Genomic DNA, 24,343 nt, shown 5'->3' with positions numbered 1-24,343 from the left:
GTATAACATATAATAGACATGGTTATATGTCACATTTTCTCTATCCATTCTTCCCTCTGTGGACATTTAGGTTGTTTCCATATCTTGGCTATTAGAGAAAGAGGAACCCTGTACACTGTTGGTGGGGATGTAAGTTGCTGAAGTCATATGGAAAACAGTATGGAAGTTCTTCAAAAAATTAAAAATAGATCTGCCGTAGATCCAGCAATCCCACTACTGGGTATATATCAAAAGGAAATGAAATCCGTATCTCAAAAAGATAGCTGTAGTCCCACTATTCATTGCAGAATTATGCATGACAGGCAACATAAAACCCTTCACTTTCTTTTGAAGCTCTAGCTAATAAAAGGAAAGAACTCAGGTAAATTACTTCCCTTGTGGACTTCCTGTTTAATGTTTCACTATCTGCCTGGGGCAATTTTATTTTGAAATGCAAAGGCAGTCCTGGCTGGGTAGCTCAGTTGGTTAGAGCTTCTACAGGGTATGCCCAGGTTTCAGGTTTGATGTCTGGTTAGGGCACGTACAAGAAGGAATGAATGCATAAATAAATGGAACAAGTTGATGTTTCTCTCTCTCCCTTCCTCTCTCTCTCTCTCTCTCTCTAAAAATCAATCGGAAAAAAGAAATGCAAATGCTAGTTAACACATGCATCTGCCTTTGAAACGTTTACAAAGTTTTTGCAGTCATAGAACCCTCCATCTGTTTTCAATAAAGAAAGGAGCTCGTCATCCAGAGAGCTTTGCCACTTGTTGCGTTGTTTGCCAGCATTGACTCATTAACTCAAGCCTCTTGCAGCTTTAGCAAATAAAAAATACAGGCTGCCCGGTTACATTTGAATTACAGATAAACAAAAATATCTCAAACGTTTCATTTTTTTTTAAAAGAATAAGTGTGACCCATGCAATAGTTGAGACATACTTACATTTAAAAAATTAGTAGCTGTTCATCTGAAATTCAAATGTAACCGGGCTTCCTGTGTTTTATCTAGCAACTCTTTGTAAGTAAGATATGTGATAGCTTGGATTAGGTTGCTATTAATTTCTCTGGGGGGGGGGGGCAGCTTCCAGCCTGGACCATTGAGAATGAAGCCCCTGATCTGGGGAACGCGACCGGTAGTTCTGGGGGTGTAGCCCAGAGCAGAACTGAAGGGGCACGGGGCACACGGATGGGCAGCGTTAGAAGACGAGGCCGTCAGGTTGCTCCTAAATGCCAACGCATCAGATTACCCAGCTGTTGGGAAGACTAAGTTCCAGTTCCTTAGCTCCTTCAATCAGAAGCATGCTTCAGCCCTAGCTGGTTTGGTTCAGTGGATAGAGCGTGGGCCTATGGGCTGAGGGTACCGGGTTCGAATGCGGCCACCTCCCTCTCCCTCTCCCTCTCTCTTCTGAAATATCTAAAAAGAAGCCAGTTCCTGGCTGTGAGACTGTCCCCAAGATCCCAGGGTGGGCCAGCACCTGGTGAGTGCAGAGGCGGCCTGGGGAGGGGACCCCGCGCTCACAGCAGCCCCGCACAGCCTCCACATCAACTGAGCGCCGGAGCCTCGGCCGAACTTCCAGAGAGACGCCAGACGCCCCTTCAAGCCGCCCCCCGTCCCCCCCCTCGCTTCCCCCATGGAGAAGTCCGCTCTTAGAGCCCCGAGTGCCTGAATTAACGGCGGCTCCCCAATGGAGAGCAGCTCGCCAGGTGCGGTGGCCGCGGTGCCCCACCCCGCGCCGCCCCCGAAAGCCGCGGTGCGTAGGGCGCTTCGCTCGCCCCCCCACCTTTTTTTTTTTTTTGGTCGGAGGAGAGAAAACAGTCTCGCGCCGGGATGTGCACAGACGAGAAGTGGAGAGGGGCACACCCTCCTGCAGCCCGCCCAGCGGCGCGGGGGAGGCGGGCGGGGCGCCCACGCTGACGAGGCCGGCGGACGCGGACGGCGCCCCGCGCGGGCAGGATGCTGCTCCTGAGGGGCTCCCGCTGGTGGCGCCCGCGGCGGCCGCCGACGCCCAGCGCCCCGGGCCGAGCGGGGCCGCGGCCGCCGACGCCCCGGGTAAGAGCCGGCTACGCGGCGGGGAACTCGGGGCGGGGGGCGGCGGCTGGGAAAGTTTGGGGGTCACTTGTGTGGAATGGAAGCCGAGCGGCCGCGAAGTTCACTTCGCCTCCGCGCGCGGGAGGACCCCGCGGTGGTCGCGGGGCCGCAGACATGAGACGGGGAAAGCGGGGTGGGGTGGGGGGAATGCGCCGGGGGCCGATGGCGGGGAGGGCGGGAGGCGCGCGGGCCATCACCCCGACCTGATTGGGGTGCGGGGACCCCGGGGCTGCGGCGGGAACCGGCAGGAGACCCCGGAAGGCGGTTTCTCCGCGTCCCAGCCGTGGTCCCGAGGAAGTTTCCGGTGGTCGGTGCCCAAGGGGCTCACGCCCGACGGCCGAGTGCGCACGGTCGGGGGACATCTCCACCTGGGGAGCCCGAGCCTCCGCGCCCCGGGAGAGGGAGGGTAGCGCGCGCTGTTCCGGTGAATCACGAGCGTGTGTCGTGAGTAACAGTTGGCCTGACCCTGGCCCCGGGGTCTGCGTGGACCGTGGCGCGGAGCGAGGTGGGGGGTGCGCCCTGGAAGAGAGACAGGAAGCGGGCGCCTGCTGCGCGGGGCGCCCTCGGGGCCGGGCGAGGGCCGCGGAGCAGAAGCGCCTCCCTCCAGCTGTGCAGCTCGCAAGGGCGTGGCTTCTGAGGTTCAGCCCCCACCCCCACGTGAAATTAGTTTCCGATTGTTAAAATATGGTTTAGCTTTTAGCCGTGCCGTTTGAAAGAAAAGCAGAAAGTATGCCATGCCGTTATCTTGTCACTTTCACTTCCCGTTTATTTTCCCCCTCCGGGCTCTCAAGGGCCTCCGACTTCCCGATAGATGCAGAAAATGTGTGTGTGTGTGTGTGTGTGTCACGTCACACGGGTGATGAGCCCATGTTGTAACAAGGGTTGCGGGAGGCACATCTCACACAAGAGCGCGAACACGCAGTCATCACGCTTTTGAAACTACAAAAGGATCTTAAATGCATTTTTTTTTTACCTTGATTACATTTTATTTTATTTATTTTTTTTATTAAATCTTTATTGTTCAGATTATTACATTTGCTCCTCTTTTTTTCCCCCCCATAACTCCCCTCCTCCCAGTTCCCGCCCCACCCTCCGCCCTCACTCCCCACCCACTGTCCTCATCCATAGGTGCACGATTTTTGTCCAGTCTCTTCCCGCATCTCCCACACCCCTTTCCCCCCCAGGAATAGTCAGTCCATTCCCTTTCTATGTTCCTGATTCTATTATAATCAACAGTTCATTCTGTTCATCAGATTATTTATTCACTTGATTCTTAGATTCACTTGTTGATAGATGCATATTTGTTGTTCATAATTTGTATCTTTACCTTTTTCTTCCTCTTCCTCTTCTTAAAGGATACCTTTCAGCATTTCATATAATCCTGGTTTGGTGGTGATGAACTCCTTTAGCTTTTCCTTATCTGTGAAGCTCTTTATCTGACCTTCAATTCTGAATGATAGCTTTGCTGGATAAAGTAATCTTGGTTGTAGGTTCTTGGCATTCATCACTTTGAATAGTTCTTGCCACTCCCTTCTGGCCTGCAAAGTTTCTGTTGAGAAATCAGCTGACAGTCATATGGGTATTCCCTTGTAGGTAACTGAGTTTCTTTCTCTTGCTGTTTTTAAGATTCTCTCTTTATCTTTTGCTCTTGGCATTTTAATTATGATGTGTCTTGGTGTGGTCCTCTTTGGATTCCTTTTGTTTGGGGTTCTCCGCGCTTCTTGGACCTGTAAGTCCATTTCTTGCACCAGGTGGGGGAAGTTTTCTGTCATTATTTCTTTAAATAGGTTTTCAATATCTTGCTCTCTCTCATCTTCTGGCACCCCTATAATTCTGATGTTGGTACGCTTGAAGCTGTCCCAGAGGCTCCTTACACTGTCCTCGCATTTTTGGATTCTTTTTTCATTTTGCTTTTCCGGTTGGGTGTTTTTTGCTTCCTCGCATTTCAAATCATTGACTTGATTCTTGCGCTCCTCTGGTCTGCTGTCGGGAGTCTGTATAATATTCGTTATTTCAGTCCGTGTATGCTTAATTTCTAGTTGGTTCCCCAATATAAGATCGAGGGTCTTATTAGTTTTCTTGTAGATCTCATTAAGTTTATCGGCGGCTTCTAAACAGTTCTTGAGAGACCTTAAAAGTGTGGTTCTGAACTCTATATCTTCCATTGACAATTTTGTCCTGTTTCTTTGTCTCCGCATTTTGTTATGCTTCCTTGGTGCACCCCCTAGTGGTCTTTGTTCGCAGTCTTATAGTTAAATCTTGATTGTTGTAGCTAATTCCAGGGAGGGTTTGACCTCCAGGCCAAGTGGCTATGAGAATCAGCTGTGTCAGCAGTGAGAGAACTTCTGTCCTCTAGGGAGGTGCTAATCTGGCGTTTGCCTGAGGCTATCCGGCAAATGCCTGTGTGCAGGGCTTGGGTGGGGCGGGTCGCACAGGATCAACAGGGTGGGCCGGAGAGAGCAGTTATGGCGGCTCTCAGTCCTGTCCCCAGGGGCTCTGCCTCTCTGAGTCCCAGCACCCGCTGCAAAGCTCAGAGAGAAAGCTGCACTCGCTCTGACCGAAGCCAGACAGTCCCGCTTCTCCCGTTTGAGTCTGGGTCCCTAAAGACTCGCCCGGATCTGGAGCTCAGAGTCTGCGACTCCCTCCCGATTGAAAACGCCAACCGCGCACTCCGCACCTCAGAATTTGACTTCAGCACTGCGCCTCCTCTGAGTGTCCGTATTCGTTTCTCTTTCCTCCTAGTTGTAGGACTTCCACTCAGCCAGCGTTCCTGTGGTTCTGGGTGATGTCCCTTCCGTTTTTTGGTTTCACTTTTGAAGTAGTTGTTCAAGGCAGCAAACTCCGGCGTTAACCTATGCCGCCATCTTGGTTCTCCTCCTTAAATGCATTTTTAAAACGCCTTCCCTGAGTGTTTGAAAGAGAACGAGGGAGGAGGGTGTTATGTTACTAATGCCTAGGAAAAGGGGCTAAACTCCTTAAGGTGTAAAATGGTAGATGTAATAGAGTAGTTGGAGAGAGAGAGAGGCTCTTTCCACTTTGTAAAATGCATTTTTATGTGTCGCGCTTTACGAAGGTATAACAAACAGTAAGACAACACAATACAAGGAACACCCTTTACCATATACACCATTTAAACATAAATGAATGACGCAATTTTTTTTTAAATCAAATCTGACATTTTGAGTAGAATTTTTATGGAACCCAAGACTGGCTGCCCTTTCTGAAATGATCAACTCTAAGCCTCTTTTCCGGATTTCCCACCTGGTGTTCTATCTAGGGTAGTGCCATCGCATGCCCCAGCAAGAATGCAGGTGCTCTTTTAAAAGTAGGAGATTACACAGTGAGGCTTATGAGGCCTGATGTAGGGGAACAGTGGTTAGTACTTTGCCCCTAGGTAATCATTTTAAGAAGCCTTACATTTGACTATTTCTAATTCGCAGGTTTTTAAGTCTTGACTGTCCATGCTATTAAGTAAATTTGCTGAACTTTAGAAGTGGAAATACTTCATTTTATTTGTCTGGTAAAATATTTCCTACCCAGTTTGGCTCAGTGGATAGAGTGCAGGCCTGTGGACTGAGGGTCTTGGGTTCTATTCCTGTCAAGGGCACATGCCTGGGTTATGGGCTCAATCTCCAGTAGGGGGCGACAAGAAGCAGCCGATCAATGATTCTCTCATCATTGATGATTCTCTCTCTCTCTCCCTTTCCATTCTTCTCTGAAATCAGTTAAAAAATAAAAAGACTCCCCGAAGGACTAAAGACAGGCCTGTGAATTTGCTTCTATATATGCCTCTTTGAAATTGTACCATAAAGAAACTGATGGGAATATACTGACTGCTTAGGAGTTTTACCTAGGTTTACTAAAACATTTCCTGCAAATCAGATTAACTGGCTGTAAGGACATTTTTCATCCTAAAGTCTCACTGTTTTGTGGTTGTCCCATTTGATGTGAAAAGCCCTGTGGCTAAAGATAAGTACTGCTTCTGTGTACATTTTTGCTACAAATATTCAGAACCCCTAGAGCAGTGGTTCTCAACCTTTTGGCCCTTTAGATACAGTTCCTCGTGTTGTGACTCAACCATAAAATTATTTTCGTTGTTACTTCATAACTGTAATGTTGCTACTGTTATGAATCGTAATGTAAATATCTGATATGCAGGATGGTCTTAGGTGACCCCTGTGAAAGGGTCATTCGACCGCCAAAGGGGTCGCGACCCACAGGTTGAGAACCGCTGCCCTAGAGCCTATGAAAACAGCAGGGGGGGGGAAAGACCAGTGATGTTTGCAACCTGACAGCTTGCAATGATTTGTCAAGTGAGTATTCCCAGTTGTAGTTGGCCTTTTCTGAAATTATGAGTGTGCTTTATAGGACTTTACTAACTTTGAAAAAGATATAATGTTCATCCTTCACATGATCTGCTAGTGTTTTTTTTTTTGTGTGTGTGTGTGTGGGGGGGGGGTTTGGTTAAAATTGATATGTTAGTGTAACAGAATTGCATTTTGAAGAATAGATTGCACCTGAAACATAAGAGAGAAGGACCGTGTTGTCTTACCTTTCAAGGCTGGCCTGGTATCCATGGTTACGTTTTGGTGGCAGCATTTCTGCTTGTCAGCACTCTAGCTGCAGCGGTTGTCAGGGCAATCTGGCTCCTGCTGGCCTTTCCATACTCTGACTTAGGTTGGAGTGATTATGGCACCTGCTGAATTATCTGCTAAACAAAAACACTGGCTTAATTGCACCTTTCTCAATTTCAGTTTTTTGCTCCTTAGTTTGAGAAACTCCCTGATATGATTTAAAGCCCCTAAGATAGCATATGAGTCTCTACATAAGCTATGTTTAAAACTTAAAAAAAATTAAGTGTACTTTGCAGAAATGTTTAAGTATTGAGTGTGCCATTTTAAACTTCTAGAAACAAAGCATGTGCCTGTTTTAATCCCACCACAAAATGTTGATTTAGAAATTGTTTCCATCTTTTGAATTTCACAGACATGTCATTCTTGTTTGATACTTTCCTGTCTAGTGTTTATAATAAGCACATTGTATTCCCTCTTTTGAGGACAGTGATTGGTTGTATGAAGCTGTGGTCTCAAAGGAATTCTAGACAGGTTTGTCTATTAAATATTAAACATTACCATCCTACTAGCACTTAAGTATTATATTAGTACTGGATACTTGTTTGTTTGTTTGTTTGTTTTGATTTAGGCTCTACTATTTATTGCAGCAAACTGTAAGCAAGGAAGTTATTTTGTATCTTGGCAGATACATATTTGTTGAATGAGGTACCTGTGAAACTAAGGTAGAAAACCTGAGACCATTATTAGTTGGTCTAACAGCTATATAAACTAAGTGTGTTTACATCATAGAGTAGAAGTGGACAGCTTAGTTAGTTGGTATGAGACCAATTGGGACATCTGAATGCCGAACTGGCCCTGCCACCACTTAGCTCTGTGAACTTATCTAAGTCATTCAGTCTATTTGGGCCTGTTTTGAAAACAATGGGACTGGATTAAAAATTGCAACAAAAACTACAGAAAAACCATCATTCAGAACCACCTGAAATCTAGCTGAACAGAAGTCCTACCACTAAGGATATAAAGAATAGGCCACATCAAGACTGATAGGAGGGGCGGAGATTCAGAACTGGCTGGCCCCACACCCACGTGATATCTCAGCTGCGTCCCTGCTGAAGAGAGGGGTCCCAGTACCACAACAGGCCCTTCAGCCCAGGCTTCCAGTGCCAGGGAGAGAAGGCCCCGTAACTTCTGGCTGTAAAAACCAGCTGGGATTGTGGCTGAGTGAGACAGAGGGCTGCTGGAGTCCCAGCCATTCCTTTAACAGGCCCTGCACATGGATTGACTCAGACTCATTGCCTCTGAGCTCCAGCACTGGGGCAGCAACTTGAAAGGCACCAGAGATCTTTGGGGAGGAACTGAATTATTTGGGCATCAGGGAAAGAGCTGAGGGCCAATTTTCTGTTAGAAATGCTGGCAGAGGCCATTGTTCCTTTGATGAGCTCTTACCACACAGAACTGGCAGGTGGGTGCCATAGCTGAGTCTCCATCAACTTGGTTATCACTGTTTGCCCTGCCTTGGTGATTCCCTGAGACCCTGCCCCACCCAACTTTCAGGCCCTCCCAAGTTGTTGGCAGTGGCTTTTCCATACAAATGGCTTGTCTTGGCTCATGCTTCAGACTTTCTTAAAGTATCTCAAACAAGCAGCACCTGGTTTTGGCATGTTCTGTACCTTTCGCTAAGTGGCCCCAGGCCCAGGACTGGTGGCAGCTGGCCTTGGTTCACTGCTTGGCCTCTTCTGGGCACCTCCAAGCCCAGCACAAGTAGCAACCATCTTCAGATGACTTTGTGAATCAAGCACGGTGGCCCTGGGCAGAACACAGGCAGTAGCTGACCTTGGCCTCACTTCCTGGGAGGCCCCAGAGCCAGCACACCCAGAGGACAGCTTCAGACCACATCAAAGCACCACCCAACCACTCCACAAGCGACATACTCAAGGGGAAGACTCAGTAGGTACCAGAGTCCCATTGAAGTAAGTCCTGCTGTGTGGGGTGGGCCCCTGCACAGCTTATCCTCCACAGTGGTCACAGCTGATTGGCCTGGGGCTATATCCCTCAACTTGATGTGCCAACAGCAATCCCCAAGGCTCAACTACAACAGGAGGGTACAGCCCCCACGGAGAGGGAGGGTGTACCTGGAACACCCAGCTCCGGTGAACAGGGAGGATGTGCCACTGGGCCCTACAGGACACCTGCTACACTAGGTCCCTGCGCCAAGCCTGGGAGATGTAGCAGCTCTACCTAGTACACAGAAACAAACACGGGGAGGCTGCCACAATGAGGAGACAAAGAAACATGTCCCAAATGAAAGAACAGAACAAAACTCCAGAAAAAGAACTAAACAAAATGGAGACAAGCAAACTACTAGATGCGGAGTTCAAAACACTGGTCACAAGGATGCTCAATGAACTTAGGGGAAGAGTAGATAAATTTAGAACTTCAACAGCGTAGAAAAGGACATGAAAACCATAAAAAAGAATCAGAAATGGATACACTACCTGAAAAAAGAATAATTTATAAGGAATCAACAATAGAGTAGATGAAGCCAAGAACCCAAACAGTGATTTGGAATGTAAGGAAGGAAAAAAACACCTAATCAGAAGAGCAAAAAGAAAAAAATAATTTAAAAAATGAAGATAGTGTAAGCAGCCTATAGGACAGGGGTCCTCAAACTTTTTAAACAGGGCGCCAGTTCACTGTCCCTCAGACTGTTGGAGGGCCGGACTATAGTTTAAAAAAAAACTATGAACAAATTCCTATGCACACTGCACATATCTTATTTTAAAGTAAAAAAACAAAACGGGAACAAATACAATATTTGTATTTGCATGTGGCCCGCGGGCCGTAGTTTGAGGACCCCTGCTATAGGACAACTTCTAGTGTACCAACATTTGCATTAGGGGGTGCCAGAAGGAGGAGAGAGAGAGAAAAAAAAATTGAAAACCTATTTGAGAAAAGTAATAACAGAAAACCTCCCTTTCTGGGGAAGGAAATAGTCCAGGAAGCACAGAGTGCCCCCAACAAGATGAATCCAAAGAGGCCCACACCAAGACACAACATAATTAAAATGCAAAAGGTTAAAGACAGAGAACCTTAAAAGCAGTTAGCTACCTACAAGGGAGCTCTCATAAGACTGTCAGCTGATTTCTCAACAGAAACTTTGTAGGCAAGAAGGGATTGGCAAGAAATATTCCAAGTAATGAAAAGCAAGGATCTATAACCAAGCTTACTCTATGTAGCAAAGCTTCATTTAGATAATTTAGAATTTAAAGACATATAAAGAGCTTCCCAGACAATAAAAAATTAAAGTTCATCACTACCAAACCAGTATTACTGAAATGTTAAAGTCTTTAAGAAGAAGAGGAGAAAAAAAAACCATACAAAACTTTGAACAATAAATGACAATCTACACTAATAAAAGAGAAACATGCAAATTGTGTCACTCCGCTATGCCCACCAGCCAATCAGAGTGACTATGCAAATTAACTCAACAAAGATGGTGGTTAATTTGCATACACAGGCGTGGAGCGAATACTGAAGGCTCCAGCTGGAGTGAAGACTGAAGACTGAAGCCAAGCCTCTCTGTGGCCGGACCAAAGGCCTGGGTCCTGGGTGCCGGAGGAAAACGGTTCCAGCAGTCAGGGGAAGGAAGGCCTATTGTGCGAATCTTCATGCAAAGGGCTTCTAGTAAATATATATTTATCAACAGTTGAATCTATAAAACAGTCCCTGGTCAGGTAGCTCAGTTGGTTAGAGGTTCACCAAGGTTGCAAGTTCAATTGTCAGTCAGAGCACATGCAAGAACCAACCAGTGAGCCCGGTTGGTGTGGCTTGGTTGAGCATCATCTCATGCACAAGGGGGTCACCTAGGTTTGTGAGCTTGATCCCCAGTAGGGGGCACACAGGAGGCAGCTGATCCATATTTCTCTCATCACTGTTTCTATCCCTCCCTCTCCCTTCCTCTCTCTGAAATCAATGAAAACATATTTTTTTTAAATTGAGATTACAAAAAAAAAAAGCCTTGATGTACAATAAAAGGGCTCAACTAGGGAATTTTCAGAAGAAGTAAAATGCTTGGTACAAATAAAAAACAATCCTTAATTATAAAAAGGACCCTAGCCAGTTTGGCTCAATGGATAGAGCATCAGCTCATGAACTGAAGGGCCCCAGGTTCGATAAAGGTCAAGAGCATGTACCTAGGTTGCAGGCTCCATCCCAGGCCCTGGTTGGAGCACTTGCGGGAGGCAGCCAGTTGATGTGTCTTTATCACATTGATGTTTCTCTCCCTCTGTCTCTCCCCCTCCCTTCCACGTTCTCTAAAAATTAATGGAAAAATATCCTGGGGTGAGGATTAACTGGGGGGGGGGGGGGGGGGATTAACCAATGAGTGCATAAGTAAGTGGAGCAAATTATCTGTCTCTCTCCCTCCCTCCCTTCCTCCCTCATTCCCTTCTCCCTCCCTTCTTCCCTCCTTTACTCTCTCTCTCCCTTCCTCCCTCATTCCTCTCCCTCCTCCTCCTTTACTCTCTCTCTCCCTTCCTCCCTCATTTCCTTCTCCCTCCCTTCCTCCCTCTTACTCTCTCTCTCCCTTCCTCCCTCATTTCCTTCTCCCTCCCTTCCTCCCTCCTTTACTCTCTCTCTCCCTTCCTCCCTCATTTCCTTCTCCCTCCCTTCTTCCCTCCTTTACTCTCTCCCTCCCTTCCTCCCTCATTTCTTCTCCCTCCCTTCCTCCCTCCTTTACTCTCTCTCTCCCTTCCTCCCTCATTTCCTTCTCCCTCCCTTCTTCCCTCCTTTACTCTCTCTCTCCCTTCCTCCCTCATTTCCTTCTCCCTCCCTTCTTCCCTCCTTTACTCTCTCTCTCCCTTCCTCCCTCATTTCCCGTCTCCCTCCCTTCCTCCCTCCTTTACTCTTTCGTTGTCTCTAAAATCAATAAAAATTAAAAGTAAAATAAATGTACAAGCAGAACAGAACAGATTCATAGATACAGAGAACATTTTGGAGGTTGCCAGATGGGAGGGGGTTGGGGGTTGGATGAAAAAGGTGAAGGGATTAAGAAGTACAAATTGGTAGTCACAGAATAGTCATGGGGATGTGAAGTACAGCACAGGGAATATGGTCAGTATTCTAATAACTGTGGTGTCAGGTGGGCACAAGATTTATCGGGATGATCACTTAGTAAGTTATATAATCTAATCATTTTGGTGTACACCTGAAACTAATATAATATTGTATGTCAGCTGTAATTGAGCAATAAAAAATGATATAAAAAACAAAGGGGCTTATCTAATTGGTCTCAAAAGCCCTCTCCATGTCTAAAATTGCCATTTTGTTATTTTACCAGGGGATATAAGTATACCATTAAATACAGTATTGTCAGTGTCAGTATGGTTGTCTTAATGGTTGAAAATCCTCTCTTTTATGATCTTAGGCAGTCAGTAGAGTGGCAGTTTTACCCAGTAGTTGTAATATTTCCTTTTCAAAAAAAAATAGAAATTTGTTTGATAGGTGAGCATTCATAATAGAATAGATTTAGTCTCACTTTAATACTTCATTCTGTCATTACCAGTGTTCTCATCTATGAAATGTTGCTTTTCAAGAGTATCTAACATTAGAATTCTAAAACCATTATATAATAGCTAATCTATAGTCTGTAAACCAGTCCTATATAATAAAAGGCTAATTGCAACTCAACCAAACAGTGGAATGACCGGTCACTATGATGCACACTGACCATCAGGGGGCAGACGCTCAAGGCAGGAACTGCCTCCTGGTGGTCAGTGTGCTCCCACTGGGGGAGCACCACTCAGCCAGAAGCCAGGCTCACAGCTGGTGAGCGCAGCAGTGGTGGTGGGAGCCTCTCCCACCTCTGCAGTAGCACTAAGGTTGTCCCCTGGAGAGTGGGCCTACACCGTCAGTCGGACATCCCCTGAGGGCTCCCAGACTGCAAGAGGGTGCAGGCTGGGCTAAGGGACGCCCCCCTAGTGTGCAAATTTCGTGCACCGGGCTTCTAGTGCAGCGGTTCTCAACCTGTGGGTCGCGACCCCTTTGAGGGTCAAACGACCCTTTCACAGGGGTCACCTAAGACCATCGGAAAACACATATATAATTACATACTGTTTTTGTGATTAATCACTATGCTTTAATTATGTTAAATTTGTAACAATGAAAATACATCCTGCATATCAGATATTTACATTACAATTCATAACAGTAGCAAAATTACAGTTATGAAGTAGCAACGAAAATAATTTTATGGTTGGGGGTCACCACAACATGAGGAACTGTATTAAAGGGTCGTGGCATTGGGAAGGTTGAGAATCACTGCTCTAGTGGATAATAAAACATGATCTCACATGTACAGTAGGCCCTTGGGTTACGTCGGAGTTCTGTTCCTACGGCACAACGTAACGTGATTTTCACCATAAGTCAGAACCCACCTACATAAGCACCTACGTCACTCACATGGAGCACATACACAGCAGTAATGAAATGAAACAGTAAAAATTTAAAAGATAACAATTCCTGACCTTTACTTGTGGTGAATAAATAATAAAAAACATAAAACACATATGTAAATACGTTGAAATGACAGAATTTTTTTTTTTATAAATAAGTGGGGATGGCCCTGACCGGTTTGGCTCAGTGGATAAAGTGTCCTGCGTACTCAAGGGTCCCAGGTTCGATTCCGGTCAAGGGCATGTACCTTGGTTGCAGGCATATCCCCAGTGGGGAGTGTGCAGGAGGCAGCTGATCGATGTTTCTCTTTCATCAATGTTTCTGACTCTCTATCCCTCTCCCTTCCTCTCTGTAAAAAATCAATAAAGTATATTTTTAAAAAAATAAAAATAAGTGGGGATGGCGAATTAACCACAAAATGATGTACGTCAAGGCCAACGCAACCCAAGGACTGTCTGTATTCTAGAAGTATCTTCTTTTTTGATCCTGTTTAATTTACCACAGTATTAATTTTCTTGGATCTAAAAACATACCAGCTCTCTGTTCTCTGAGCTATATATCTTTTTGTTGCTGCTGTTAATCCTCACCCAAGGATATTTTTCTATTGATTTTTAGAAAGAGTGGACGGGAAGGAGAGAGAGAAACATCATCCTGAGAGAGACACATTGATTGGTTGCCTCCCGCACACACCCTGACCAGCAACCGAAGTACGTGACCTTGACTGGAATTGAATCTGAGACCCTTCAGTCCATGGGCTGACACGCTGTCCACTGAGCCAGACCTGCTAGGGCTGAGCTGTGTATGTAGACTGTGTGGTATGGGACCCTCCACAAATGTTCCCACTGAATTTTTCACACTGGCATTCCTTCTAAGAAACAGCCCTACGAAACATGGTGGTCAATTAAAAGGTGCCCTTTAAAAGGGCCCATAGGACAGATTTCTGTCTAGTATTAGAATTGTTGAGTTCCTCCTGAGCAGATGTGGGGTTCATTGTCCAGATAGTGAAGTGTATAGCCAGTGGGGTTCTCTCCCTGCACTTGCTGCCAGGAAGATTAGGGGTCAAATTTTAGACCCACCTTCTAAAAAAATGTGAAAGACCTTATGATATATGCATTTTATGTATTTGCTACACTCCTGGTTTCATCTACTCTACCCTCAATTTTTCCTCCATTTGTGTCATCGTCCATTTTTCTGTGATCATGTTTTAATGGAACAAAGTGATATATAAATAAGGATTGTAAGAAAAACTTAAAACCAGCTCTTTGGTGTTTGAACAAATATATTATTTTGAGTAGTTATGTGTCAAAGTGTGGCAAACTAATCTTTCTTGTTCAAGCAGTGTCCTTGGTGTTTTGCCCATAAAAAGTGCCCAATTTTGATTGCACCATGTTGAATTGCTGTGAGAATTTAATTTTGAGGCTGTCTCCCTTAAAGAAATGTGATGGTACCCAAGTTGTCCACTCTCCTCCCACCCTTCTTTTTTTCTTCTTAGTACCCTCACCTGCCCTAAATCTTCCTGTTACTTTGCTACCTCTGCCATCCCCACCTGAATTAAAATATAGTTTGGGACAACTACCAAGACCTGTAAATCTTTATTCTGAGAGTTTCCTATTTTTTTTAACTCACAAATGGTGTTATTTAATTTTATTTATTATTTTGTTGCCATTTGATTTTAAATTATTTTTCTTTAGCTACAAGTTCATCATAAAGGGAATAGAAAGCATTTCAGTATAAGTTTCTCTTTGGCAGCTGTTTTGGGGATCATTAGATTTCTGTCTAGGATTTACAATATTGGTGAGAAATGATGTTGGTGAGAAATGGTATAAACTCTACAATATAAACAAAGCCCACTGTAGGTAATTTCTCTGAATAGATTTGCGAGCAAGAAATAGGGACCTATAGGGAACTGTGAAAAGGAAGGCCAAAGTTGGAACTAGAGTTAAAATACCTGTAGCTGTGAGCAGAAACAAAAAGTGACATAAAACACTAAAACTCATATCAAGAAACCAACAGGTGTACAAAGCTATATTGTGTCAAACTTTAGGGAGAAAAGTCTGCAAGATTGACAAGGGTCAGCCCACAATGTGAGTTTTACCTGAGGGTCTTAAGATTTCAAGATTGAGTAGATGGTTCAGTTTGTCCAACTGCAATGGACACAGGTAGTAATCCTATTATATTCAACTCTACTGGGAACTCTTAACTATTTGGTTGTGGTAGGAATATTTTTATAATGAACGCATTGCTTAAATCACAGTCCTGGGGCCTAAAGAGGAATTAGCTTATTTTCAGCCTCCTAGGCATAACAGTAAGTAATAAATGCCCTGAACCTGACTGAAGGAAGGAAGAAGGTATTCTTTTTGACAAATCCTGTTGTTTCTCTCTCTCTCTCTCTCTCTCTCTCTGTTAATGTTCATGTATGGCTGTCTTTTTTGCTAAACATTCTGTTTGTTTTGGATATAGCTTTTCCTTCAGAGGCTGAGTAGGATATTTAAAAAGGGGATTATAAAAGGTGTTGATAAATAACTGCTCTTTTTGCCAGTAATGCAGCTAGAGTACAGCATGCATTTTTATTAGAGGGACTGACAGTAATGTGACCATAAACCTGGAAAAAATTAGTTTCAGAAAATGTTTCACAAACAGATCAACATAGCATTGGCTGACTAAGCCCTTGGTAGAGGATATTTGTCTTTAACATTTTATAATCTGATAACTCATTTCTGCAACTCTGCTTTGGGAATGTTTCAGATAATGTATAATAAAGCAATTTTTACTTTTCAGGAGAAAGTATGGTTTCTTTTGACCTTGTAAATACCTTGTTGTAGGTTTGTTAATAGTGAAACCACACTGAACAAGCTTTAGAACAAGCTACAGTTGATTCCGAAATCATGTTCTGGCCTCATCCCTCCAGTCACACTTTATGTTCCATGCCTTATGCAACCCACAGTCAGTCATGCTGGACTAACACCTCTACCTGTGGCTGGTCATGTATTTTCATCCCTTCTTCTTACTATTTACGGTGTTCCCAGCTAGCATTGTCTCCCTTCCATCACCTTCTTGAATTCTATTCTTGCTCCAAGGCTGAGTGAGTTCCAGTACACACTCACCCTCACCGCACCCCAGTTTTGATGAGGCCTCTGTAGGACTCTGCCAGCAGAATTAATTACACGTTCTCCATGTGTTCTCTTCAAGTCTTACCTTCTCAATTTCCTCTTCTCCACTTAATCTAGCCAGGGGATCACCTGAGGCATTTTTATCTCCTTTTTATAATATGAGCCTTGAATAATTAGAGATTTTTTAAAATGTTAAAGTAATCACACATATTGTATTTTTTATAGAAAGAAAGCAGTAGTGTTAAATTATATGTTGGTTAATTGCTTTATTTCCACATCAGGATTTTTTGAAAGACATAATTAACATAATTTAGTGAAAAAATTCTGTAAGGACAGCCTGTTGGATGGGTCTTTTCTTGCCTTAATCATTAAAGCTTAATCATTAAAGCTTAAATAATTTAGAGTATTCATTTTAAAATCAATTATAAAAGTGCTTATTTGTAAGATACAGCTTCTGGGCAAAATACAAAATTAACCTTTTGGAAATTAAACCCCCCAAAAGGAAAATAGATTTTGATTAGAAAACACATAGGTCTTCTCTGTAATAATGCCTCGGTTACCATGCAGAAGTGGGGCATGCTCCCCTTTGGGGCGTGATGCACACTGTGGGGGAAGGGAAAGGCTCTGGCTAGAGTTCCACAGGCCCTCTGTCTGGAGGTATTTATGTGGAGGCCTCAGGGGAGGATCCCAATAGAATATTCATCAGCTTCCCAGGTGTGTCCTCTCAGGGTTGTGGCCTCTACTGATTGGTTGGCACCAGAACAGGGGGATCGTTAGTCAATGCAACTGGTCCTGATGTCACCCATGGTGTCACTTGTTTGGTTTTGCTGCTTTTCTGGGCCCGAAGCTGAGGTTTTTGTCTTTTTATCCAAGCCTTGAGATCTCAGTGGAGGAGTTTTGGTGGCTCATGCTAAGTCTGAAAGCTTACTTCCAGTTGGCTCATGAGGGTCAAATAAATATCAGATAATAAATACTAACAGAATTCAGAGAAAGGACATTGTTATAAACTAATGACCTGGTGCACGGATTCGTGCACATTGAAAGGAAATTAATTAGAAGGTGGCTGGCGGGGTGGGACTGGCCAAGAGGGCCAGACATGCCCTAGAGCCAACCTCCCACCGTCCTCCCTGGTGTCTGCGGAGTGAGCAGGGCCCCTCTGGCAGGTGGGGGCCCTTGGCCTGGCCTGGGAGGATCGGGCCGAAATTGGCTCTCTGACATCCCCTGAGGGGTCCCAGAGTGCGAGAGGGCACTCTGCAAAGTTGCTGTCATACAGGGTGTGGAACACAAACGCAAGTAAGTGTGCAGTAAACCAGATTCGGGCTGACAGTGCCCCAGCAACAACATAACCCATGGCCGAAGGTGGAATTGTGCGGCCCCGTGAGAAATCGGACTTCCTTCTCTCTGGTTTCAGGGTGTGTCACCTGAGAACCGCTGCTGCCAAGTCACTGCAGCTCAGCAGCTCCTGCGTTGAGCGTCTGTCCCCTGGTGATCAGTATGCATCCTAGCGACCTGTCAGGCAGTGGGAGGGACACTTAGCATATTAGCCTTTTATATATATAGATTTCAGAGTTGAAAAGAAGTGAGATTGCCCTAACCGGTTTGGCTCAGTGGATAGAGCATCGGCCTGCGGACTGAGGGTCCCAGGTTCGATTCCGGTCAAGGGCATGTACCTTGGTTGTGGGCATATCCCCAATGGGGAGTGTGCAGGAGGCAGCTGAATCAATGTTTCTCTCTCATCGATGTTTCTAACTCTCTATCCCTCTCCCTTCCTCTCTGTAAAAAAAATCAATAAAATATATTAAAAAAAAAAAAAAGTTCAAGGGAAAAAAAAAACACAACTAAAAAAAAAAAAAAGTGAGATCTCACCTAAGCTCTGAGAGCAGGCCAAGGGTTTAGCAGACATATCTCAGTGGGAAGAATGGGCATAAGCGCAGAGTAGAGTCTGGAAAGGGTTTGGGGGTCTAGTAAGAACCCTGGCCAGTCTGATCAGGCTGCAGGAAGTATTCCCTGCAGATCAAGTGTGGTCCTTGATCTGACTTAGATTGGAGTTTTAGATAGACCTTGTCATAAAATCTTACAGGAATTATGTTTTCTGTCTCAGACTGCTATCTTGCAAAGCATTGTTTCCAGAAAGAACAAATTCTTTGTTCTTATCAGTTTGAAGAATTCTGGACTAAGCCACACCAAATTAAATGGGTTTCTTTATCACAAACTTTTGGGAACTTTACTTTGCTAATGGGCTTTGGGACAATCTGAGAGTGGGAAAAAGTTTGATCACAGATCTCTTTTGTTCTAAAGCATTCCTAATAACTCCTCTCAGAATAGTGGTCCACAGAATACAGTTTGGGAAAAATGTTTAACAAATTAGATTGGGGATGGATTCTGTTAAAAGATTCATGAAATCCTGTTACTTCCTAGCCTTTCTTTCTCAGGCATAACTAATATTGCCCCTTTGGCTCTAGTGTATTGGACCATTTCTGAATGCTACATTCTTCAGTCTTCTTTGCAGCCAGTATGTGACTAAGTTCTGCATATCCTGCATGAGGAACCTGATTTCGCCTTTCTACCCTTTTGCCCCTCCCCTGGGCTGGAATGCATATGTGGAAGAGGTGAGCCAGCTGGACCCTGAAGGGGCTTATAGCCCTAGGTCAGTGATGGCGAACCTTTTGAGCTCGGCCTGTCAGCATTTTGAAAAACCCTAACTTAACTCTGGTGCCGTGTCACATACAGAATTTTTTTGATATTTGCAACCATAGTAAAACAAAGACTTATATTTTTGATATTTATTTTATATATTTAAGTGCCATTTAACAAAGAAAAATCAACCAAAAAAATGAGTTCGTGTGTCACCTCTGACACACGTGTCATAGGTTCGCCATCACTGCCCTAGGTGATGTGGAACAACTAGATAGAAGGGCCCTGGATCCCTGGACAACATGAATGTCATCTTACTTGCCCTCAACTGCCTACCTATTAGAAAAGCAAGCACATCTCTTATTTGATTCCTATGTATTTTTCAGCAGATTAGGGTTATACCTAACCATGGGGCCACAGTGCCTGGCAGGTATGAAAGAAGGAAGAGAGTGGGAAGGCTGGGACTAACTAAGATAATGAGTTTCTGCCCATAGTCAGAGGAAGAATCAGAATCCTGTGGTGAGTTCTCCTTACGGTGGGAGAAGTGACATGGCAGTGTGGTGAAGGTGAAGACTCGGGTAAGGAACGTTCAAGAAGCAGTGCACGGGCATAGGCGTTTATTCTAGTGGGTTTATCTCTCTTTAGAATTATCCTTAAACTGTGGTACTATTTGTCTTTCATCTGAATTCAGCATTAGAACTTAGTATATATATGCTTTTCTTCCCTTTTCCTTTCCCAACCTCCTCCTCCCCCTCCTCCCCCTCCTCCATCCCTCCTTCTTTCTTCTTTCTTCTTTCTTCTTTCTTCTTTCTTCTTTCTTCTTTCTTCTTTCTTCTTTCTTCTTTCTTCTTCTCCTCTTTCTTCTTTCCTCCTTCTCCTCCTCCTCCTCCTCCTCCTCCTCCTCCTCCTCTTCCTCCTCCTCCTTTTTAAAATGAATTGTCTGGTTAGAGTAAGCTTGTTGCTGAAACAGAAGACCCGACAATAATTAAACTTCCATATTTTTTAAAGCCAGTTTTTTTTCTCTCAGGAAGTGGCTCTGAGGTGAACTTTTCAGGTTAGCAGTAGCTGTTCCACAGTCATTCAGGGACTTAAGCAGACCAGTTCTTCGATCATCTTCTATCAGCTGCCAAAGTCAAAAGAGCATAGAATATATTTTTTAGGCTTGCAAGGTGTTATGGGCTAGGCCTGGAAGTATCACATAACACTGGTGCTCTTGTTCCATTGAATATTTCATTGAATATGTCAGATGACCACATTTAGCTACAAAGGGGCTGAGATATGTAGTTCTGGCTGGGAGTCACATTCCAGCTAAAACTTGATGACTGTGGAAGAGGGAGAATGGATTTTAGTGGAATTTAGCTGTTTCTGCCTTAGTCCCTTTCCTGGGCCAGAAACAGGACAGTTTTGTTGTTTTGTGGGCACTGAATTTCCAAGGCTCCAGTGAGCTTCATTTATAGGTGTTCCATAGCAATAGATGTTGGGAAACAGGAAAACTTTATTTCTTTCTAGAAAACTTAAAAAGGAAATGGTGGAAATGCAGCATTTTAAATTTGGGCTGGAATAGGAACATTTGACACCTTGTTGGGCTCATTATAAACTGCCCTCTGGGCTGTAACTTAATAGGAAAGGGTGTATAGTCTCACTTGTACACTTTAAGCTAAAGAAGGGAGGAAAATAAATTCTAATGCTTCAATTAGAAATTGAAGCCAGAATTCAAGTTATGCAACGATACCTGATAAGGAGGGAAAAAAGTGTAATTCAGAGAAGATGCTGATGATATGGTTTTAGGAAAGGACCTTCTTTAGAGGACTTGTAGTTATTAATAGATAAAGAAGAAAAGCAGAAAAGTAGAAGTTAGAAAAGTATCATGCATATCTAGTATGTGAATTTAATGACACTTTGTAGGCTAGCCTGTTATAAATTTAGTCTAGAAAAGGAAATCTTAAATTGATACTTAGGGTACTTGAAAGATGCTGTCTGTTAGGAAGAAATATGCCATAGTACATAACACAATTTCACTGTAGTTCAGGGAATATTCAGAAAGAGATTTATTAAATGACCTTGTATAATGTCTCCTAATCACATTATTAATGACATCCTTTTGGCTTGAGGTATTAGAAATTTTTTCTTTACATTGCTTTTCATGTACTTCAGTATAATTGTTGTTCTATATAATGAAATGTCTAGATTGCCATAAAATACATTCCTTAAACTTGGACACTATATGTAATTGTCCATGAAACATAAGTAAGACTTTAATAAGAGAGTTGCCCAAAGGGCTTTTATATATATAGTAATATACAAAATATATACAATAGGCAATATCCTATCTAATAAAAGAGAAACATGGTAATTGACATACGACCGCTACCTTTCCCATTGGCTAATCAGGGCGATATGCAAATTAACTGCCAGCCAAGATGGCGGCTGGCAGCCAGGCAGCTTAAACTGAACATGAGGCTTGCTTGCTTCAGTGACGGAGGACTGCAACGTTCCCCGCCTGCCTTGCCGGCCTCTGAGCTTGCAGTTTAAAAAACATTGTAACAAATATAGAAGCTAAACAAAACCCCAGAAACCAGCTTTCAGAGAGCTGGGATCTCAGAGCTGGAGTTGATACAGAGTTTTGATTATAGAACCGAAACAAACCAGATACCTGTTTTCAGCAGCTGAGGCCTCAGAGCTGGAGCCAAGCCTGAGAGCTAAAGCTGGCCCAGAATAAAAAGAAAAAAGAAAAAAAAGGAGCAGTTGGGAGCTTCAGTCCCAGCCTAAAAACAGCCCTCAGCCCTTCACCCAGACTGGCCAGGCACCCCAGTGGGGACCCCCAGCCTGAAGGGTGTGTGACCAGCTGCAAACAGCCCTCAGCCCCTCACCCAGGCTGGCCAGGCACCCCAGTGGGGACCCCCACCCTGAAGGGTATATGACCAGCTGCTAACAGCCATCATCCCCTCACCCAGGCTGGCCAGGCACCCCAGTGGGGACCCCCACCCCGATCCAGGACACCCTTCAGGGCAAACCAGCCAGCCCCACCCATTCACCAGGCCTCTATCCTATATAGTAAAAGGGTAATATGCCTCCCAGCACCGGGATCAGCGTGACAGGGGGCAGCGCCCAAACCCCCTGATCGCCCTGCGGCTCTGTGTGTGACAGGGGGTGGGCCCACAACCTCCCTATCCGCCCTGCTCTGTTCATTACAGGGTGCGGCGCCTCAACCCCCTGATTGGCCCTGCTCTGTGTGTGACAGGGTGTGGCGCACCCCCCCCCCCCCACGGGCCCTGCCCTGAGTGTGAGAGTGGCGGCGCCCCAACCACCTGATCGGCCCTGCTCTGTGGGTGATAGAGGGCGGCGCCCCAACCCCCCCCACTTCCCCCCCCCCCCACGGGCCCTGCTCTGTGTGTGATGGGGTAGAGCCATAACCTCCCCATCGGCCCTGCCCTGAGTGTGAGAGTGGCGGCACCCCAACCCCCGATCAGCCCTGCTGTGTGGGTGATAGAGGGCGGGGCCCCAACCCCCTGATCCGCCCTGCCCTGAGTGTGACAGGGGGCGGTGCCCCAACCCCCCTATCGACCCTACTCTGTGAGTGACAGAGGGGAGCTCCTCAACCCCCTGATCGGCCCTGCTCTGTGCATGACATGGGGGAGCTCCCTAACCCCCTGATTGACCCTGCTCTGTGCGTGACAGGGTACGGAACCCCAACCCCCCTGAAGGGCCCTGCTCTGTGCATGACAGGGGGCAGCGCCCCAACCCCCTGATTGGCCCTGCTCTGTGCATGACAGGGTACGGAGCCCCAACCCCCCTGATGGGCCCTGCTCTGTGCGTGACAGGGGGGAGCTCCCCAACCCTCTGATCGACCCTGCTCTGTGCATGACAGGGGGCGGTGCCCCAACTCCCCAATCAGTCCTGCTCTGAGCCCGAGCAGGGGCTGCACCTAGGGATTGGGCCTGCCCTCTGCCACCTGGGAGCAGGCCTAAGCCAGCAGGTCGTTATCTCCCGAGGGGTCCCAGACTGCGAGAGGGCACAAGCCAGGCTGAGGAACCCCCCTTCCCCCCCGAGTGCACAAATTTTTGTGCACCGGGCCTCTAGTACATATATAATTAGAAATATATGATATTATCACTGATGTGAATGTATTATGACATTATGAACTGTGCCTGTGCCTGACCCGGCAAGGACAAAACATAAAAGACGATGCCAGGTCCCGTGGAACTGTCTTTTTCTGGAGGTTTACTGTGCTCATTCCACACTGCAACAGATTAACCTGGCCGTGGTAAGCACGTGTCACCATCGCTGTAAGAGTTAGTAGAGGAAAACCAGTTGAGCAGTGCTGGGAGAAGGCAGTTTCTCTTAATGAAGACAATAGTGGGATGAGTAAATCCTCGCTTGGAAGTTAGTCGTGTGCAAAGGATGTGAGGGTTTCAGTTGATCCACAAGCCACCTAGGAACGCTGGGTTTCCAGAACCCCGGAGTGGCTCTGACTGACTGAAGGGAGGTACAGCTTCCTGATCACAGCAAGTGACCGTCCATTACGTTGTATCGGGCCTGTCACACGCGTCAGGGGTCTTGCGTTTTATGACGGGGGCAGTACTTTAGAAGGACTCTGACGAGTTGGGGGGGCAGAGGTATATCCAGAAGACAATTAAGATGTTGAGTGTTTATATAGGAGATGATTAAAGTGGCAGGATATTTTTTAATCTGGTGGAAAGAAGACAATGAAGAAGCAAAATGTTTGTTTTCAAATACGTGTGAAAGTATTACAGGATTTGCCGAAAGTAGGCTTACAGTTGTGAGTATGTGAAAGTTTGTTTTTGTATTTATTTGTTAATTATTGTATTATTTTTCATATGAACAACTGTAGACCTACTTTTGCCCTACCCTGTATGTGAAAGAAAGTTGTCATTCTTTGTTGCTTCAGAGCAAGGATCACTCCTAAGAGTGGCAGAATTCGGCCCTGACCAGGTAGCTTACTTGGTTAGAGCACATCCCAATGCGCCAAGGTTGTAGGTTTGATCCCCAGTCAGGGCCCATACAGGACTCAACCAATGAATGCATAAATAAGTGGAACAACAAATCGATGTTTGTCTGTCTCTCTCTCTCTCTCTCAAATCAGTTAATTTTTTTTAAAGGGTGAGTAGAATTCAGCTCTATTTAAGAAACTGTTTGTACATATTCTGATGATTCACCAATGGGTAGACTACTTCTTAAAGTTTATGACTCTTTAGTCACTAGAGGAATCGGGCAGCAGCTGGAGAAGCCTGTCTCCCATGTTGCAGGAGCTTGCTCAGTGAACACACCAGAACCAGAAAGCCAAGCTCTTTCCTCCTGCAGTGTCTCCAGTGTCCCTAACAAAACTTTAGTGCCAACAAAAAAAGGACATATTTTTGGGGCCAGTGACTATGCAATTAATGTGGAAATAACAAAGTGTGACCTCTCTTGAACAGAAATTTTGTCACTATAATGGATCTTTGGAACTGCATTAGTTTGAAATATCTTAATATTTATAATGTCCT

General features: G+C 45.2%; 1 protein-coding gene and 1 non-coding gene across 3 annotated transcripts in view; one reads left to right on the top strand and one right to left on the bottom strand.

Moving 5' to 3' along the window:
- Window positions 1–1,867: 1,867 nt before the first annotated feature.
- Window positions 1,868–24,343, top strand: part of MCUB (mitochondrial calcium uniporter dominant negative subunit beta) — a 78,300-nt gene continuing 55,824 nt past the window's right edge. Inside the window, exon 1 of one of the 2 annotated variants that reach the window (XM_036343400.1) lies at window positions 1,868–2,029. In XM_036343400.1, the coding sequence (XP_036199293.1) occupies window positions 1,934–2,029 (96 nt within the window). In that variant the 5' untranslated portion in view covers window positions 1,868–1,933. The remainder of the gene's footprint in view (window positions 2,030–24,343) is intronic. The other variant, XM_036343391.1, reaches the window with a different exon arrangement.
- Window positions 2,915–3,019, bottom strand: LOC118662410. The gene has a single exon (XR_004969759.1). It is a non-coding gene; the product is annotated as a small nucleolar RNA U13 (small nucleolar RNA).

This window comes from Myotis myotis, unplaced genomic scaffold (genome assembly GCF_014108235.1).
Source record: "Myotis myotis isolate mMyoMyo1 unplaced genomic scaffold, mMyoMyo1.p scaffold_m19_p_1, whole genome shotgun sequence".
Classification (NCBI taxonomy): Eukaryota; Metazoa; Chordata; class Mammalia; order Chiroptera; family Vespertilionidae; genus Myotis; species Myotis myotis.
The sequence above is the reverse complement of the archived record's forward strand: the minus strand, read 5'-3'. Positions and strand labels throughout refer to the sequence as shown.